Source organism: Lissotriton vulgaris, chromosome 10 (genome assembly GCF_964263255.1).
Source record: "Lissotriton vulgaris chromosome 10, aLisVul1.2, whole genome shotgun sequence".
NCBI lineage: Eukaryota > Metazoa > Chordata > Amphibia > Caudata > Salamandridae > Lissotriton > Lissotriton vulgaris.
This window is the reverse complement of record NC_141698.1, coordinates 771,805,134-771,824,661: the sequence shown is the minus strand read 5'-3', so window position 1 is coordinate 771,824,661 and position 19,528 is coordinate 771,805,134. Positions and strand designations below refer to the sequence as shown.

The window sequence follows — 19,528 nt, the reverse complement described above, 5'->3', positions numbered from 1 at the left end:
CATCCCAACAACATATATGTGCCATAGGATACTTCAAAGCATAGCATGCTTCATGATTTTAAATGCCTTTAGTTTGTATAGTCAAATCAATGAAATTGCTGTTGTTAAACTTGATGTCCCATCAAGCTCTACAATGATCCTTGCTTGTCTCTGAATATTTTCCCTCCCACCATACATCCCATTATTATTGTCCCACCCTTCATCCTGGGCTATTGATGCTAATTACTTCGTGCATTAAGTGCCATATAGGAGACTGATTGATGGGTGTTTGACATTGTCCCAATACATCCTTGTGATTTGCAACTGAAAGTGCTTGAAACATTTTGCTTACGTAGTCCCAGAAAAGAAGCTTCTGCAGTCTATAACTTCTCACTAAACATTGCTTGGGTGAAATAGAAGACCTGACAATAATTCTTCATGACTTCCCATCCATTGGGTCATTATTGTTCATAGTTAAACAGATTCTTTAGATCAACCAGGTCCCATCAACCTCTAGGCATGGGAGGACTAGAAAACTCAGTTAAACTATTAACCAACTTTCTTAATTTCTGATACACCTCCATCTCAGAATAACGATTAAGAAGTATATTACTGCTAGACAGGATGACACTATTGATAATGTGGAAGTTAAGAGCCTGCTTTTCAGTTGTTCAAAAAAGCATGAGCAACACCCATGTGATAATGCCACTGAGTTATGTGAGTTCTCAGTAGCTAGGGATACATATAACTCGTTAGTAATCTGAAGTATTTTAATTAACTTGTCACAGGTTATTGAAGTCCAAGCGCTGCACAACCCACACATGCTACAAAATAAATATTTATTTTTATGTATTTATTAATTTATTTATAGAGCGCATGAATCACCCCATAAGGGTATCTCCGTGCTTAGGACACATCAACGAACGCAGGAGACTTGTTAGAAGAGCGAGGTTTTCTGTAGTTTCCTAAAGGCCCTGAAGACCTAATATGCAAATTTACGAGGCGCTGTGATTGCAACAGAGCAGGTATAACAAAATATGTTACTAAACTGCAGCTCTTCTGGCTCAACACCAAGATTTCCTCTGTTTTTAATTTAGACTGGAGATAAGCATCAACATTAGTCTGGCAACTGAAGCAGGTAGTATGAGGTGATAATACTTATCCCAAAAAATAAAACTGTATATCATTCTTAGAAAGAACACAGTTTAATATTAAAATGCTAATGTTAAAGTATTCATTGTCTTCTGCAATGGTTAGAAATTATGAAAAACATTTGCTCACTTCCCAAAGCTGAAAAGAAGTTCAATCATCAAGATTCGACTTTAGATCACCTATTAACCCCAATAGGAATTATGTCATTCGTAGTCATCCTATCAAAGGCAACTTGCTCCCAAGGATTCATTTGCTCTCTGATTTGTCCATTGTACACTGGGGTAATTTTGCTTTAGGGCGGTGGCAGAATCCCTCTTCAACGTGATATTCATACACTAACATTTAGGTAAAATGTTTGTCACCAGCATTCTGTGAAACGTTTATCTGTATGAGATCTGCTGGGCAGCCTTGTAGGTTTCACCCAATGCCTTCTGCAAGTGTTCGGCACTAGGCACATACACTAAGTTCAGTTCTTTCAGTTATGTATCCCTAACTAGACCTTGTTCTTTAACTGGCGGCAACCTCCTTCATGCAGATCTTTAGGCTTCTCTGGATAGTTTCCTGTAGTGTGGGAAGAGGTTTTGGCAAGTAGGAACAAAGACAAGCAGTTTATGGTGGGCTTTTATGGTTACTCGTTCTGCATTCCATTTGCTGAAGATTTCCCAAAGCTACATCTATACTGTTTACTATGGTTGACCTCAACACTGATCTAGATAGCAACAAAAGGATGTAATCCTAGGGAAACAGGGGGTTGTATTTTGGTATGGGTCTTTGTCCAGGCCAGAGTGCTCCTTTGTCTGTGGTTCCAAAGCAGTTTCTTTTAATATTGAGCCAATCATACTCCTGTCTCCTCCAAGCCACAGAGGACTTTCCATTAGCTTGGAGGAAGAGGGAAGTGTTGTGTCTGATCCAAGTCGCTGAAGCGATTTTAATATGTTTTTTTATTATTTATTGTTTGGTTGTGCAGTGGTCCTTGCAGTGGCCTGTAGCTTGACTTACATTGTCTCCATTGTTCTTCTTGCAGTTTACGTCACCTTGAGGGCTTCCTTCAATACTGTGTCAACTGAGAGAGAGAAGCTGAAGCAGATGCTGGATCATGACACCTGTTCTTCTCCCTCTGCTCAGACTGTTGGTCTGAAAAACGCTCTTGCGTCGGTAAGCCTGCGTCCTATTTCAGTAGTGTGTTTGGAGGAGTTTTCATTTAAAGCAAGTTCTCTCACATAACTTAAGGAGTTCATATTGTTTCGTTTTTGGGTTTAGAGACTTTGAGAAACTGTGCCAATTTCTCACAATTTCAACTCTATTTAAAGCAAAACATTTAAAAGTATTTTATTAAATCTTACCTGTCTTTTGAAATATGTGATACATTAATATGTTACGATATACTGAGCATTTATACCTGAGGAAACCTGGTTCAGGCAAACTGGCGGCCTGCTCAATGTTTCACAAATGAAAATGAGACTAGCTTGCTGTGATACTTGGCAATTAGACTGTCAAAAGCTGTAACAGTAACACAAACCTTTTGGCATCCCACCTGAACCAGATACCTAGAAGTCTTGGTTGGCCTTCCCAACTGAGCCTTGCACCTGCAAGCTGGTCTTCATGTATCGCTAAAAACTTAGATTGCTTGCTCAAAGGCACATCTGTCTTGGATTTGAGATTCTAGAGTGTGTCAAATCCTCTTTATTTTTGGGTCCAAGAAGTCACACCAAGAGGTGAGCAGAGGGTGTATCATACCCCCGTCCTGTGCTTTCATGGCCCACACTCAGCTACATTTATTTATAGATTTCCGATTGTAATCAAACCTGCTGTCTTAATTAATAACGAGGTAGCTTATTTGGCCAGACTACTAGATGGTGTCAGATGCCATGCTCTCTCTCTCTTTCTCTTAAGTACATTTTTCAAAAAAACTGAGAAACAGGTATAGTCGGCAACTGATAGAAACAGAAGCTGCATCCACAGGGGCCCGCAGTAAGTTTTGGCTGCAGATAGCACTTTGCCTTCTCACAAGAATACTTGATTTTATGGTCTATGCAGGGCTTTGTTTAGAAATAATTCACAATGCAACGAGACCTGCACTTTCTACGTTCTGTCAAAAGTTATTTTTGTTATGTCAGTTATACCGTAAATAAGTAATCCACAAATTCTCTGGGTCATAACAGAAATCATGAAGGAATCACAAAAGTAGAGACGGAATTCGAGAAGTTGGAAATTTGCTCATTTGCATGTTTTTTTTTCCTACAATTTTATTAGATTCCTGAATGTTTGGGTATTATTAGAATTTCAAGGTGACTTTGTTAAATTTGTCCTTCACCCCAAATCAACCATGAGCGTATTAAAAGCTTCTAAAAGTATCTGTAGCCCATTAGCTGTTCTGGCTCTAAATCTTGGAAATATGTGCTACTCAAGCTTTTGCGGTGATAATTGCAACTACCTGCGGGCTATCATGACTTGAAAAGAAAGAGCAATTTACAACTTTACAGAAGAAACTGGGATCCTTCAAGTTGTTCACAACCTCAAGGTCTTCCCACACCTTATTCCGAAGTTCAACCTTCCTGGTTTCAATAGCTACTTTATAAGCTTTCCTAGCCTTAACTACTCCTAGCTTTACCTGGGTTGTTTCCTAAGTGCCATTTTGGGAGTTTTGTGGGCTTTAGAACAAGATTGATTAAACCAACTTGGGCAAGTCCTGTCCACAAAAACATTCTTAGTTAATTGTGCTGCAATGTACATGGTCAAAAGTGTATGCTTGGATAATGTCACTAGGAGGTCTATTGTGATGTAAAGCAGTGTTGATTAAAGCTTGGTTATCAGTCACGAAGTCCCTCAAAAATAGATCCTTATTGATCTGGTTCCATTTGATGCACACACCCCTATTCTTTGTATATTCAAGTTTGTGTGTAGCATTGATACCTTTGTTACCAAGGTCCATTTCTAGCCCCAAAGAAAGGCGGTTATGGTCACTTATACAACTTATCACTACCTCGTATTTAATGAAAACCGATTCTAGATCCCTATAGAATAACATATGGTCAATTGCTGTGCATGAACCAGTGCCAACAACTGTTGGAACAGACAGCCCTGTAATCAGAGGGAGTATAATCCTGGGCAAAAAAACTGATTTTTAGAGAAATCTACTCTGTTCAGGTCATCTCCATCAGGGGTGTGTCTAAAATGTTTTACTGGCAAACTTATATCATCCCAGAGACCACAGATCATCATGATTTTGGGGTCATGGGTGCATACATTAAAATCCCCTATCCATATTATTAACAACTCCTTGTTAGGACTGTTCTCAACTTTGCATAAATTATCCTCCAACTCATCCATGTTCTTTGTCATGGAAGGATCAAAAATATTATGATAAAAATTGATCAACAACAATTCAAATGGTTAATGGAGCTTAAATAATAACATTTCGTAATAGGATGTACAATACAGGTCTGGTGACCATGTCCCTTGACCTCAAATAATGTCATCCTGCTCCACTAGCTGCAACCAGTCAGGATTATGCAATTTATACTGCAAGCCGGTCACGTTCCAGGAGATCACATCTAAAGGCATCGATGAAACGGGGTCGAAGCTGCTTGTTGATTAATCAGTCGTATGAAAAAAACTAGGCTTTTGGTTAACCTGGAGCACCCATATTTAACTCACTTGCCAAATATAAAAAGTTGTTATTGTGGTAACTGGTGATTAAGGTACACCTATACCTTGAAAGTTAATTCACTAAGAACCTAATGAACATAATTATAATCGCAATAGAATTCTAGACTAAATCAGGCGGGCATAAGAATCATGTCCATATTTAGTAATAGCCCATGCAGTCCAAAGCACGGCAAGGCTACACCCATAGACTCCTAGAAAGCACAACGCGTTCTTTAAACAAACCAAGCCTCCAGCAGCCCGGGAATTCCCCCTGCTTTTGTTTTGATTTGCACAAGAACTCCTGGAGTCCAGAAAGAACTGTTAGTTCTTAGTGACGTCTTATGTCCAACCTTACGTCAAACCCGGCACCTTTCAGGTATAAATATACCAACGTTGCCTTAAGCAAACACACGGTGGTGGGGAGTGGAGCGACGTTCTACTTGCCCGAGAGCCCAGCTGTTGCCAGAGCCAAAGGAAAACGCCCCTCCCTTCGACGCACTGAGAGAGACGCTGTCTTTTTCTCCAGCCGAAGAAAATCCAGCTCCGGTGTTCCCAAGTCACCCTCGCGGGTTGCTGGGAGATCGATTCTTGAGAAGCGAGATACAAGACCTCCTTCATTCTATAACCAAGGTACGGAGCGGAGTAAAACCTTAGAGAGAATTCTTGATTCCGATACTTGGCAAAAACCTAACCTAACTTAACTTAAAACTGCAACTTACTTACTCCTTCCCACGTATTAGGCTTAGGTCAGGTACACCGGGGTAGGCGTATCTTAGAAGCACCATATTTTATCCATTTTAAAGTATCATATGGCTAAGAAACCATATCAATGCTTTTACAGAATTATTTCATAATACTACTTTTACTGTACGCACTTTACTTAATAATAAGTATTGCAATTGTGGCGATTCATTTCTCTTGCATGAGAAAGAAGACTTCTCAATAAAATAACACCTTTTATTGAAAACGCCCGTCTCTCTATTGCTCTGCACTCTGGTGAAATTAAGCATGCACGATTGACTGAGTGAAATAGCTGTCTATTGTTTTCACACGACTCTAGAGATACACTCTTTATTCTGAGGGAGCAAAGTTGTCATGTTTATGCGGTTGTCAAACTAATCCCTTCTTGTCTAAATCAGGACGGTTAACCCTTTCCGGTACAATCGAGAAAGTTTCTAGTGACCTCTGAGCTAGCTGGCAAAACTAATTAAGTCTAACATAGTCAGTAGAGACCTAGATGACCTCCGTCTACACTGCTGTTTGTTATTCCAATGTGCAGAGCCTATTGGGAATACAGGAACTACACTACACCCTCCCCCGCACCCTTCCGAGCCTGCGGATATCCTGCCCCTGAAGTTCTAGTAGAGATCATTGGCCCCTCCCCCTGGGCGACCCCATTCGAAAATGTTGCCGCCCCCTAAGGACCTTAAATTGCTGCTCACCGATCATGACGTTACCGCCACAGGCCAGCATAGTTGACAGACTATCTGCCCCCCCCAAACCTCCTACACTGAAAGGTCATACCTACCTCGCGAAACTTTCTAACCATGCTAGTATGTTCCTTGTAAATAAGCGATTGCCTGCCTCAAGTGGACCCCATCCTGCAAGTAAAAGTGATACCCCCAGATGCACCCTTGCGGAATACTCTGTAAGTGAGATATCCTGAACATCTCTATCTTGTTGTTGACTCTCTTTACCGAGTGGTTCAACGCCCTAACTGACTCCGCCCCTCTCCACTGCAGTCAAGCCTCTCTCCCATTTCCGCGACGGTCTTCCCCAACTGATCCACTTTCCCTAATCTCCTGGTTATCGCCGACATTCTGCGCATCATGGTCTGAAACATGAGCTCCATGCGGGAACCCCTTGCACCCCGCTTACCAGACATTCTCTCACAGTGGATTACAACCTACACTGCACAATATGACACTTATGGGCACTATGTGCCTTGTACATGTACAAAAGTTGGAGGATCACAGGCTGGCCGTATGCACCACGCAACTGTGACCGCAACACATCAGCATGGTGTAGGTCCCATTACCTTTAATGAAGTATGGGTCCGTTATACAAGGAAAGAGGTAAAATACCGTCACTCCGCATTTTTTACTACGCATACATTCACTCCTCATACCATTAGAACGCAGGTACCTTTACTCCGCATTTTTTTATACCGCATGCCTTTATATATTATATGCTTTTATCTCGCATGCTTTTATGACGAAAATCATTGTCAAAGCATGATTGGTAAAAGTATATGTTTTTAGGTAAGTATATGGTTTTTTTTGGGTTCAGGGGTATTTTAAGGGTGGGTTTGGGTTATGGGGTGCAGGGGTATTTAAGGGTTAAGGGGTACAGGGGTATTTTTAGGGTTCAGGGGTAGGTTTGCATTTTGGGGTACAGGGGTATTTTTAGGGTTCAGGGGTAGGTTTGCGTTTTGGGGTACAGGGGTATTTTTAGGGTTCAGGGGTTGTTTTGGGTTTTGGGGTACAGGGGTATTTTTAGGGTTCAGGGGTTGTTTTGGGTTTTGAGGTACAGGGGTATTTTCAGGGTTATGTTTGGGTTTTGGGAAACAGGGGTATTTTTAGGGTTCAGGGGTTGTTTTGGGTTTTGGGGTACAGGGGTATTTTTAGGGTTCAGGGGTTGTTTTGGGTTTTGGGGTACAGGGGTATTTTTAGGGTTCAGGGGTAGGTTTGGGTTTTGGGGTACAGGGGTATTTTTAGGGTTCAGGGGTTGTTTTGGGTTTTGGGGTACAGGGGTATTTTTAGGGTTCAGGGGTAGGTTTGGGTTTTGGGGTACGGGGGTATTTTTAGGGTTCAGGGGTTGTTTTGGGTTTTGGGGTACAGGGGTATTTTTAGGGTTCAGGGGTTGTTTTGGGTTTTGGGGTACAGGGGTATTTTTAGGGTTCAGGGGTAGGTTTGGGTTTTGGGGTACAGGGGTATTTTTAGGGTTCAGGGGTTGTTTTGGGTTTTGGGATACAGGGGTATTTTTAGGGTTCAGGGGTGGTTTTGTGTTTTGGGGTACAGGGGTATTTTTGGGGTTCAGGGGTTGTTTTGGGTTTTGGGGTACAGGGGTATTTTTAGGGTTCAGGGGTTGTTTTGGGTTTTGGGGTACAGGGGTATTTTTAGGGTTCAGGGGTCGTTTTGTCTTTTGGGGTACAGGGGTATATTTGCGGTTCAGGGGTTGTTTTGGGTTTTGGGGTACAGGGGTATTTTTAGGGTTCAGGGGTTGTTTTGGGTTTTGGGGTTCAGGGGTATTTTTAGGGTTCAGGGGTAGGTTTGGGTTTTGGGGTACAGGGGTATTTTTAGGGTTCAGGGATTGTTTTGGGTTTTGGGGTACAGGGGTATTTTTGGGGTTCAGGGGTTGTTTTGGGTTTTGGGGTACAGGGGTATTTCTAGGGTTCAGGGTTTGTTTTGTGTTTTTGGGTACAGGGGTATTTTGGGGGTTCAGGGGTGGTTTTGGGGTACAGGGGTATTTTTGGGGTTCAGGGGTGGTTTTGGGGTACAGGGGTATTTTTGGGGTTCAGGGGTTGTTTTGGGTTTTGGGGTACAGGGGTATTTTGGGGGTTCAGGGGTGGTTTTGGGGTACAGGGGTATTTTTGGGGTTCAGGGGTTGTTTTGGGTTTTGGGGTACAGGGGTATTTCTAGGGTTCAGGGTTTGTTTTGGGTTTTGGGGTACAGGGGTATTTTTAGGGTTCAGGGGTTTTGGGTTTTGGGGTACAGGGGTATTTTTAGGGTTCAGGGGTTGTTTTGGGTTTTGGGGTACAGGGGTATTTTTAGGGTTCACAGGTTGTTTGGGGTTTTGGGGTACAGGGGTATTTTTAGGGTTTAGGGGTTGTTTTGGGTTTTGGGGTACAGGGGTATTTTTAGGGTTCAGGGATTGTTTTGGGTTTTGGGGTACAGGGGTATTTTTGGGGTTCAGGGGTTGTTTTGGGTTTTGGGGTACAGGGGTATTTCTAGGGTTCAGGGTTTGTTTTGTGTTTTGGGGTACAGGGGTATTTTGGGGGTTCAGGGGTGGTTTTGGGGTACAGGGGTATTTTTGGGGTTCAGGGGTTGTTTTGGGTTTTGGGGTACAGGGGTATTTTGGGGGTTCAGGGGTGGTTTTGGGGTACAGGGGTATTTTTGGGGTTCAGGGGTTGTTTTGGGTTTTGGGGTACAGGGGTATTTCTAGGGTTCAGGGTTTGTTTTGGGTTTTGGGGTACAGGGGTATTTTTAGGGTTCAGGGGTTTTGGGTTTTGGGGTACAGGGGTATTTTTAGGGTTCAGGGGTTGTTTTGGGTTTTGGGGTACAGGGGTATTTTTAGGGTTCACAGGTTGTTTAAGGTTTTGGGGTACAGGGGTATTTTTAGGGTTTAGGGGTTGTTTTGGGTTTTGGGGAACAGGGGTACTTTTAGGGTTCAAGGGTATGTTTGGATTTTGGGGTACAGGGGTATTTTTAGGGTCAGGATGGGTTAGTGTTTAAGGGTGCTGGGGTATTTAAAGGGACTAGGGTGGAATTAGTTTTTAGGGTGTGTATATATATATATATATATATATATATATATCACAATAACAAAGTTCCCAGAAGCGATATATAGTACCAATAACTCACTGCACAGGCCTTGATGTTGGTTGCAGTTTCTTTATTTCAAAACGTGACAAACACGCGTTTCGGGTGTTTGTCACGTTTTGAAATAAAGAAACTGCAACCAACATCAAGGCGTGTGCGGCGAGTTATTGGTACTCCATGCTGAAAACGGGACACTGCCCTGGTCCCTTCGCTGGCACCGGCTGAAGCGTGCTCCCGCTGCGACAGGACAACTTGTATGCGATATATATATATATATATATATATATATATATATATGTGTATTATTAATATAGTTCTAAATATAATGTAATTTTAAAGAAATAATTCTTCATTTTATTTAAAAATATATATGTGTGTGTGTGTATATATATATATATATATATATATATATATATATATTTTTAATGTTAAAGTACTTTTACAAAGTATATGACTTCACCACACATGCATTTGCGTTATAATTGCATGCGGAGTGAAGTCATATGCGTTGTGAAAATTTGCGGAATCATGGCTTGAGGAGTAATGGTTTTTGCGGACTTAAAAATGCGGAGTGATGGTATGCGGGATTTTTTTTTGCGGAATGGAAAGATATATTCAAGGAAAGATGGTGTTTTACGATGGCCCCAACGTGGTAGTTTTGAATCAGATGTTTTAGATAACCTAGAAGTTGCGCTATTTAGGAAGAAAGCCCGGCCGGCGATGTTTGACTCTTTCCACCTTTGGCGTAAAGGAAGCCAAACAGCGAGAAATTAAGCAAGCTAAGAGATAGTAAGGAAAGGAATATACCGGTAATGCAAGCTGCTAGGCAGTTTAAGGAAGATGAAGAAGATCGTGCGATTGAAGTTTTAGATAGACAACATTGCATGGCCATTGACAAATGTTACACGGCTTTGCCACCTCCCCTTTCAAATGTGACTGAAGACCCTGAAAAGGATCCTTTGATGTCTCATTTACTGAGATAACCACCCCCTTATGTGCAGGGTGCTACTGCACCTCCGTTACCTCCAGTTGTTGCACCCCTTGTTGTCGTTCAACCCCCTGTTGTCGTTCAGCCAACCGTTGCTTCACAGGTGGTTCTTCCTCCCCCGGCGCAGCCCCTTCCAGGGCCGCCAGCCTTGCCACCAGCCTTGCCTCAAACTCCTTTGCCTTACACTCCTTTATCTTCGACTTCTCTTATTTCTGTCCCTATGTCTGTCACCTCAAAACACTTTGTCTACTGTCCTCATGTCAACTTCTTCTCCTTCTGCTCGGCAACGAATGACTGAGACTGTCACTAGTCTTTTGTCTCCTTTCTTTGGGTCACTGAATATGACCCCTGTTTCTGAACGTAGGCAGAGACTTAGTCAGCTCCCTGGTTCTGAAGAGCGGGCAGTGTTAGATCTAGTTGCTCGTAGATTGGTTTCGAATACCTCCAAGTACAGTCCACAAGTGGTTATGGATATCTTCCTACAGTGGTAGGCACCAAAACAAAGGTATGTTTTTGATGTCCTGTGTACCTTCCTTTGCCAGGAGTGGGAAGATAATGAGTTGGGTTCAATTCCACTGGAATTGCTTAATGTTCAGTCTGAATTTGCTAAAGGGACGATAGTGGGTTCAGATGTTGAGGAAGCGGTAGAGACAATACTCACTTTTAGGTCTAGACTTCCACCTCAGTCATTGTTCGAACCTGACCCTTCTATTAGGAGAAAAGTGAAGCAGTATCCTATGAGAGAGGTTCCCCCTGCATGGAGAGTGGCAGTTGTGGCTGATGCCGCTCATGGTATTGCGGCTGCACCGGCTCATTTTCAGCGAGTGTGATTGCATGTCCCTTGGAAGAGAGCTGATGTCCTGGCTCTTAAGCAGACCTTGCCTGAACCCCGTAAAAATCCTGCTGGTTATTATAAGGAGTTGTCTCAGACAGTTGATGCGTGTGTTATGAAATTAGCTGACATAGATATGTTGATGGGTAATGTAGTTCCTCGACCCTTGAGGGAGAAGATCCGTCATGAGGCGCACGTGCCAGAGTTAGGAGATACGTGGGTTAATATTACTGCTGCAGATGATCGGCAGGTAGGAGGTGCCAAACCTGAACCCTTAGTTGCAGAACTACCTGGTAGGATTATTAATTTAATGAAAACTATGATGCCTCCTCTGCGGATTAATTGGGACAAGTTAGCGGCATGCAAACAAAAGAAAGAAGAGAGTGTGTCTGATTTCTTCACTAGGTTTGAGGAAACATTCATTGATCATAGAGGTCAGGACAGGAGTACAGAAGGTGGTCAGGTTGTTTGTAGATAAGTTTGTTTTTAATTTACTTCCTGAACTTTCTAATAAGTTAAAGGACTCTGAGAGTTCATGGGCTGGTTCTTCTTCGGCCCAGATATTGGCTACTGCACAATACTTTGAGAATAGAGATAAAGATGAGAAGGATAAAGTAGAGAAGAAGACTAGAGAATTAAAAACGAAAGTTCTTCTGCAGCAGGCTTATCCGCCTCGCCCTAATCAGTGTCAGTTTCATCAACCTTCCCAGTTTCAGCAACCCCCACAGTTTCAGAAACTGTTGCAGAAGCCTGAGTCTTTTGCTTTGCGACTCCCGCTAGGCCCTAATAAGTGTGCTTATTGTAAAGAAGAAGGTCACTTCAAGAATAGTTGCCCGATCTTGCTACAGCGTACAAATGGTATGTCTGGTCTGAGAGGTCGTGGTGGCTTCCAACAAGTACCTAGGGGTAGGGGACGTGGTACGTTTCCCCAGAATGAACGTTCCTTTTCCCCTCTGAATTCTATGAATTATTTTGACCAACAGAATGTTCCGACCGTCCAGTCCGCTCAGTACTACACTGATGATTATTATGTTGGAAGTGAGAGTGCTGGTTTTAATGATAGTTAGGATAGCCATGGACAAAGGGGGGGGGGGTAGTGTCAGTTTCAGTAGACCAGAGTGGACCTTATGTTGAAGTGATTACATCAGGTGTGGCAGAACCTTTTCTTTTGGATACTGGTGCAGCAAAGAGTTCTATCATGCACTCTAAACTCCCCGGCGCACCTTTGTCTGGCTTGACCAATGTTTCAGTAGGATTTTCTGGCGCCCCAGTTCGTAACCCGGTTTCTTGTCCTTTGCCTCTTTCTATTGGTCCCTGTAAATTGGAGACTCCCCTTATTCTAACGACTGGCTGTGGCGAGAATCTGTTGGGTTTGGACTTGTTGAAAAGATTGCATGCAACATTACCTTGTTCTCCTTCGGGAGTACATCTTACGGTGGGTAAGAAAGTCATTTCCCCGATGTATCTGTCTAAGGATCGCCTTCCACTGGAACTGCGTTCTCTCCCTGATACACTTTGGGCTACAGGTCCCAATGATGTTGGTCTCTTGCAGATTCCACCCTACGTTGTTTCCCTTAAGTCGAATGCTAAATTACCTCGCATTCCTCAGTACAAAATTTCCTGTGATGGCGAAAGAGCTCTTTTAGCAATTATCTATGATTTGGTGGAGAAAGGTGTGGTTGAAGAAACCAGAGGTAATGTGTGTAACAGTCCTGTTCTGTCTGTTCTTAAGCGTACTGACTCTTCTCAGCCACCTGTGTATCCGTTTGTGATTGACCTTCCGAGAGGTCAATAAGATCGTTGTGCCACAGTTTCCTGTTGTCCCCGACATTACTGCTTTATTGACTATGATCCCTGCCTCAGCTGCTTGGTTTTCTGTTATTGATCTGCAGAACGCTTTCTTCAGTATTCCGATTGCTGAGGAAAGTAGGGATATTTTTGGCTTCTCTTTAGGAGGCCGCAGTTTCCGGTTTAAGCGCGCTCCTCAAGGTTATTGTGAGAGTCCCTCCATTTATAGTCAGGCTTTGAAAACTCAGCTTGATACTTTTGAATTGCCTTCTGGTGCTACTCTTATCCAGTATGTTGATGATCTGTTGGTTGCTGCTGATGATGAAGAGATTTGTAAAGAATTTACTCTTTCTTTGTTGCGACACCTGTCTGACCTTCATCATAAAGTGTCACCTTCGAATGCAGTATTGCCGCCAAGAAGTGACCTACTTAGGTAATCTCTTGTCAATGGAGGGAAGGCGATTGACCCCAGAGCGTATTCAAGCGATTGCCTAAATGACTGTGCAATGCACACAGAGAGAGGTGCGTGCCTTCTTAGGTATCACCTCGTATTGTAGACAGTGGATTCCGAATTTTTCTTTGCTAGCGAAACCTTTGTTGGCACTTACTCTTAAGGACACACCACACCCTCTTCCTTGGTCTGACGAATGTCAGAAGAGTTTTTCTGAATTGCGTGATGCATTGTGTTCTGCTCCGGTGTTGGGTACCCCCGACTACAGTAAACCTTTTACACTTTATGTACACGAGAGAGAAGGATGTGCTCAGTGTTGACGAAACAATTTGGAGACAAGCAGCGCCCATGTGCGTATTTTTCAGCTACTTTAGATCCGGTAGCTAGGGCGTTGCCTAGTTGTCTAAGAGCTGCAGCGGCTGTTTCTATCCGACAGTCTGCTGGTTTGGTATTGGATAATACATTGATTGTGATGGTCCCACATGCAGTGGATACCCTATTGAATAGAACGAAGACTCAACATCTTACCAGTGTGCGTTTGTCAGGTTATGAGTTGACGCTTTTGGCTAGCCATGTGCACATCAAGCGGTGCAACACATTGAATCCAGCTACATTGTTGCCGATTTTTGTAGAGACAGATGCTCAGGAACAACATGACTGTTTTCTCTGGACAGAGGAGGAACCGAAGGGTAGAGTTGATCTGAAAGATACTCCTCTTTCGAATCCTGATGGTATCCTATGGATAGATGGTTCGTGCTTTAAGCTTCCGAATGGAGAGACGACTGCAGCATATGCTGTCACAACTTAACACACGATTGTTGAAACAGCACGTATTGCACAGAATTCAGCGCAAGCAGCGGAGTTGATAGCATTGACTAGAGCATGTGTGTTGTCAAAAGGAAAGAGAGTGAATGCTTATACTGATAGCCAATACGCATTTGGCGTGGCTCACAGTTTTGGTCGCTTGTGGAAAGAGAGAGGATTTCTTACTTCCCATGGTACGAAAATTCAGCATGGACAATTAGTGAGTGAACTTCTTGAATCACTTACTTTGCTGACCCAAATTGCGATAGTGAAGTTTAGTGCTCATAAGAAGGTTACGGATGATTTGGGTCGAGGGAATGCGTTTGCAGATGAAGTAGCGAGAGAAACGGCGAAAGATGTGATGAGTAGGATGTATGTTGCAGGTCCTGCCAGATGGGTTGTGGAAGGAGGAATGTGTGAAGTTACAACAGAAAGTGTGAAGATGATTCAGGCAGAAGCTACTGAGAAAGAATTGAGTATGTGGAGAGAGAGTACGGAAATGTTGGATTCAACAGGCTGTTGGGTTGAGTTGTCAGAGCACCAGCGATGGTTGTTGCCGGATGCATATGTGCTTCCGGTGGTTACTATGGCTCATGGGTTGGCTCACATTAGTTCAAAACAGATATGTAAGTTGTTGGCTCCGTTATGGCAAAATGGTGGAATTCCTAAGTGTGCTGAGAATTTGGTTAAACACAGTATGATTTGCTTGATGCATAATCCTGGAAAGGGAACCCCAACACCAGCGGGTCATTTTGATCCTCCAACATATCAGTTCGAGGTGCTGCAGATAGACTATATTCATATGGAAAGATGCAATAACTTGAAGTATGTCCTTGTGGTTGTTTGTGCCTTTTCTAGATAGATAGAGGCCTACCTCCTAAAGGATAATACTGCCTTGTCTACAGCCAAGGTTTTGCTCAAAGAATTTTTTCACAGATATTGCTTGCCGAGGATGGTATTGAGTGATAATTTAAGTGAATTTGTGGGTCAGATTATGAAGAAAGTATATGCGGGTCTGGGTATCAAACAGAAATTTCACGCTGCGAATCACCCCCAGTCAGCAGGCCTGGTCGAGTGCTATAATGGCACTCTGAAGCTGAAGTTGGCCAAGGTGCAAACGAGCTCTGGTCTTACATGGCCCAATGCCTTACCATTGGCACTTTTGTCCACGAGAACGACAGTACATTCTCGCGTGGGACTTAGCCCATACGAGATTGTTTTTGGACGCCTGGCGAATGTCTGGGGTGTGCAGAGGCCTTAGAAGTACAGTGGTATTGAGTAACCTATGTTGGTTGACTACTTACATGATTTGACTGATAAATTGCGTGTCCTTCACCAACAGGTCCATGACACTTTGCCTTCAGTTTCTGTAGACGCAGGCCACACGATTCAACTTGTCGACTGGGTTCTAACCAGGAATTTCCAGAGGTCAAAGAACTTGGAACCAAGATGGACCGGTCAATACCAAGTCCTGTTATCAACTCGGACTGCTATTAAGGTGTTCGGCAAGAAAAACTGGGTACATGGTACCCATTGCAAGAAGATACCTTTGCCCTTACCGTACGATAAGTGGGTCCGGAAAGGTGTTGCCGATTCAGAGTGAAAGGGTTCCGAGATTTGTACCTTTTAGCGATGCACATCTGGAATGGACTCAGTCAGAACGTGCGGATGATGATGTTTTGCAAGAAGCTGTGCCTCCGTGTTTGAGACTTGATACTACGCACCCAGAGACACTCTTTCAGGATCAAACTGTGCCTGCTAAAGAACGCTACAACTTAAGGTCTAAAAAGGACAAATAAAATCTGTATTTTTTTTGTGAATTACACTCTTTCAGACAAGAGACTATTTTTCTTTTTCGAACCACCATCCAGGTTCAGCTGCAGGGTCGCGATATAAGACTTGAGGGGTGGCCCGCGTATTGACGAAAGGTCTGCAGTTCTAGGGACGTCTAGGACGCCTGGACGCACACTTGAGTGAAGAAGGAAAATTGCCGCGAGCAGCACGTTAGAGGATGGAGTCTTTTGTAACTGCAAGAGATGTTGAGAGAATAGATCTTAAGACAAGATTTTGCACATTGATACATAGCAAATGTTTTATAATATTGTGCTTTTTGATGTTTTTAAGTATCACATTAGCTTGTGTGGGATGGACTGTCTATGCTACACAACATACATCTGCACCCACCTCCCAATCTATGCTTTCTTTCACTACTGTTTCTTTGCACCAGTTTTATACGTTGTCTGAACATGAACAGACAAGGAGATCAGAATTTGTCAACAACTTGTTTATACAGTTGTTGCATCAGCATCAGTTAGTAGTAAATGCCACTAATTGCTGGGTTTGTGGTCTTATGCCTCATACGACAGATAAAGGTATGCCATATTTGGTTTTGCCTTTTTCTTTTAATGGGTCTGTGTGGGCCTTTTAGACCATGTTTATCTATGCAAATGAGGTACGCCCCTTACGCTCCCTTAAAGATAACTTGAGCAATAGTGCTTTAATAAGGGGAATAGTAGCTATGATCCGAGATATTGATGCATATAATGCTATCCCTAAGAATGAGGTGCAGGCTTACATTGGTTGGAACGTGACTGGATATAGTACCAGTTTGACGGAGAAGGAGAGACAAAAAGGTCTCCCCCTATTTGGATTGTACCCCACCGAGGCCATTTTTGTTTGCAAGGTAATGGTCGGAATCCGAAAGCTCAGCTAGGTAAGAGTGTGTGTGCTCAAACCTATGTCTAATCATCTCGGACTCCTCCACCGTTTGTGCCAGCTAAAGCACATATTTTGTTTGTCATGACAGAGCCTACACATGGGTGCCACCTGATTTTTCAGGAATGTGTTATGTGGCGTTTCTACTTCCCCCTACATACACTACTGCTTCAGACTATCATAGAACGAGATATGGTAGAGGTGTCTTCAATCAGGAAGATACTGCAGCACACAAAGTAGGAGATTTTTTCAAGGGCTTCCTGCTCTTTTGGGGTCCTATGATCAATAGTAGGCATATTCGACAGCTTGTCCGCATTGTTGAAGCTACTATTAACGAGACAGCAGTTGCTCTTAGTAATGTTACAGCTGAGCTTCAAGCGGACCGCCTTATGACTTTGCAGAACCGTATGGTATTAGACCTCATACTTGCAGATCGAGGAGGAGTATGTAAATTGATTGGATCCAGTTGCTGTGTTTACATACCAGATAATGCCCCTACAGTGTACCAAGCCATCGCTAGGTTGTATAAAATCTCTGAGTCTATCCATGTAGACGAAGGAGACTGGTCATTGACGGGATGGTTTTGGGGACTGCTGTCCAAATGGGGAAGGAAGATTCTGACATTCCTTGGTATGGTTTTAACCATCCTTTTCTCTTGTTGTCTTTGCATCCAGTGTGGTCCCGCCATTTGTAGTCTTAGTGCTACTATGTGTGTTCGGAGACCTGTCCCGAGAGAAGTAGAGAATAATAAGATGATGCTACAGCAACACCTTGATGACCTAATGAATATCGACATAGACCTAGATTCAGATTAACATGAGTCTTAGGTTATTGCCTACGTAATGGCAAAAGGAGGGTCTCCGGTTCTGTAATTCTCGAGTCTGACTCCATTTTGTTCTGTGCCACCATTTTGAGTTGCCCTCACGTAGGCCTGTGAAGGTAGCCTGGCGAATAAAGTGGCCTGGCCTTCTTAGTTCATGTATACATTAACTAGGTTTCGTTTTGACTCTGAAATGAACTGTAAGAAACTGACCTCGCAAAGCCAATTTCCCTGATCGATCTTTGTCTGAGATTGCCAATCAATGTTCAGGACATAGTTAACTTTTAGTTTCCTTGCACATGCCTTATCTTGTTCAGCATCTGTTACTGTTTCTTTTTTACGTTTCTTCATTACATGGGTTATGCTTTCAATTATAGTGTCCGGCTTGTGGCGATTGAATTTGGGGCATTCCTAATAATTAATTTTTGAGTTGGGATACTGTAAATTGAGTTTTTGTTATGCGAAACTTTGTTTGAAAATGTACCTTATTGGCTAGAATTTTGTGCAGTGGGTGTACATTTATAATGTGAATATTGGGTATAAAAGGAGATGTCTCGCCTTAGTAAAATGAGCAGTCTCCTGAGAATTTACACCGTGATGTATTTCTAGGATCACTGTTACTAGCTGCAGCTAATAAACTTGGTCTCTGATGCCATCCAGAAGTATTCTGTGTCTCTATATAGCAAGACAGGTGAACTCGAAGATTTTAGGCGTGCCCCTGACGCCGCTGGGTTAAACCCTGGTTCTTCAGAGCCCTGCCGAACTCCGTTCCTCCACTGCGGTCTTTTTTAAAAATAGGGTGAAGCTGTGCCCCGAAATCCTCGCCATATGGGAATTGAACCCGCCGATGCGACCCGGTACCCTCCTGCGTCTTTCGAACAGCGACGAGCTTCCTCCAGGACCTGTAAAACAAAACTGAAAATTATTTAGCCCCAGCAGAGGGGCGAGGAGCAAGCCTGGGGAGAGCGGGTGCCAAAGAGGGCACCTACCGCGCTCCCCAGGCCTTTTAAACTCACATGCCCCCGCCCCCCCCACACCCCCCCCCCCCCCATTGACCTGGAAGCACTACACCGCTTCCGGGTCAACAGCGGGGGCCAGCACCAATCGGTGATGGGGCGCCCCAGGTCGCGTCATTGAGCCGCGACCCGCTTTGGGGTGTGGGCACGCCCCATCACCGAGGGTACAGGGGAGGGTGGGACGGGCTCTGCCATACGTTCGTGGGGGCCGAGCAGCCCCCCTTTCCTGTCTTTGCCGTGGCACTTACCAACAAGTCATAATTGATGGCTGTACTTAGGTAAGGGTCCAGTGGGCTTCAATACAGTAATGATGCTTGCCAGACTGCTGTTTTTTTATTTTATTAGTTTTTTACAAACTTAACAAATTGTTGACCGAAACTATATAAAGAAATACCCACAAAAACCTGAATTTAAGGATATGACTCTGATATGAAGCTGGAGATTGAGGCCGGGAGCTGTTACATGCTGTGGTTTGAGGGACCTTTAGTTTAAAGTTACTGCAGGGGCTGGTAATTTAATTTAGGCAATTCTGTCTTTGTTATGCATATCATTACATGCTACTGCATATTTGGCTGATTTTTATATATATTTTGAAAAATTCATAAAGTTTTTGTTTTTTAAGTTGGCAGCCCAAAATAAGACAGGTCCACGAATGAGGTTCATTTTTTATTTGTGGCATGTGTACACAAACCCTATATAGTGATGGAAAACAAGAAGAAGTATACAAATGGTAATCCTGTAGGTAAAATGTACAACAAAGTAACCTGTTTTCCACGTCTAACAAACACCTGTGG

General features: G+C 43.2%; 1 protein-coding gene across 1 annotated transcript in view; it reads left to right on the top strand.

Annotated features, from left to right (window-relative positions):
- Positions 1 to 19,528, top strand: part of OSBPL3 (oxysterol binding protein like 3) — a 909,495-nt gene that overhangs the window by 589,627 nt on the left and 300,340 nt on the right. Inside the window, exon 13 of the mRNA XM_086941688.1 lies at positions 2,156 to 2,286. Coding sequence (XP_086797814.1) covers positions 2,156 to 2,286 — 131 coding nt within the window. The remainder of the gene's footprint in view (positions 1 to 2,155; positions 2,287 to 19,528) is intronic.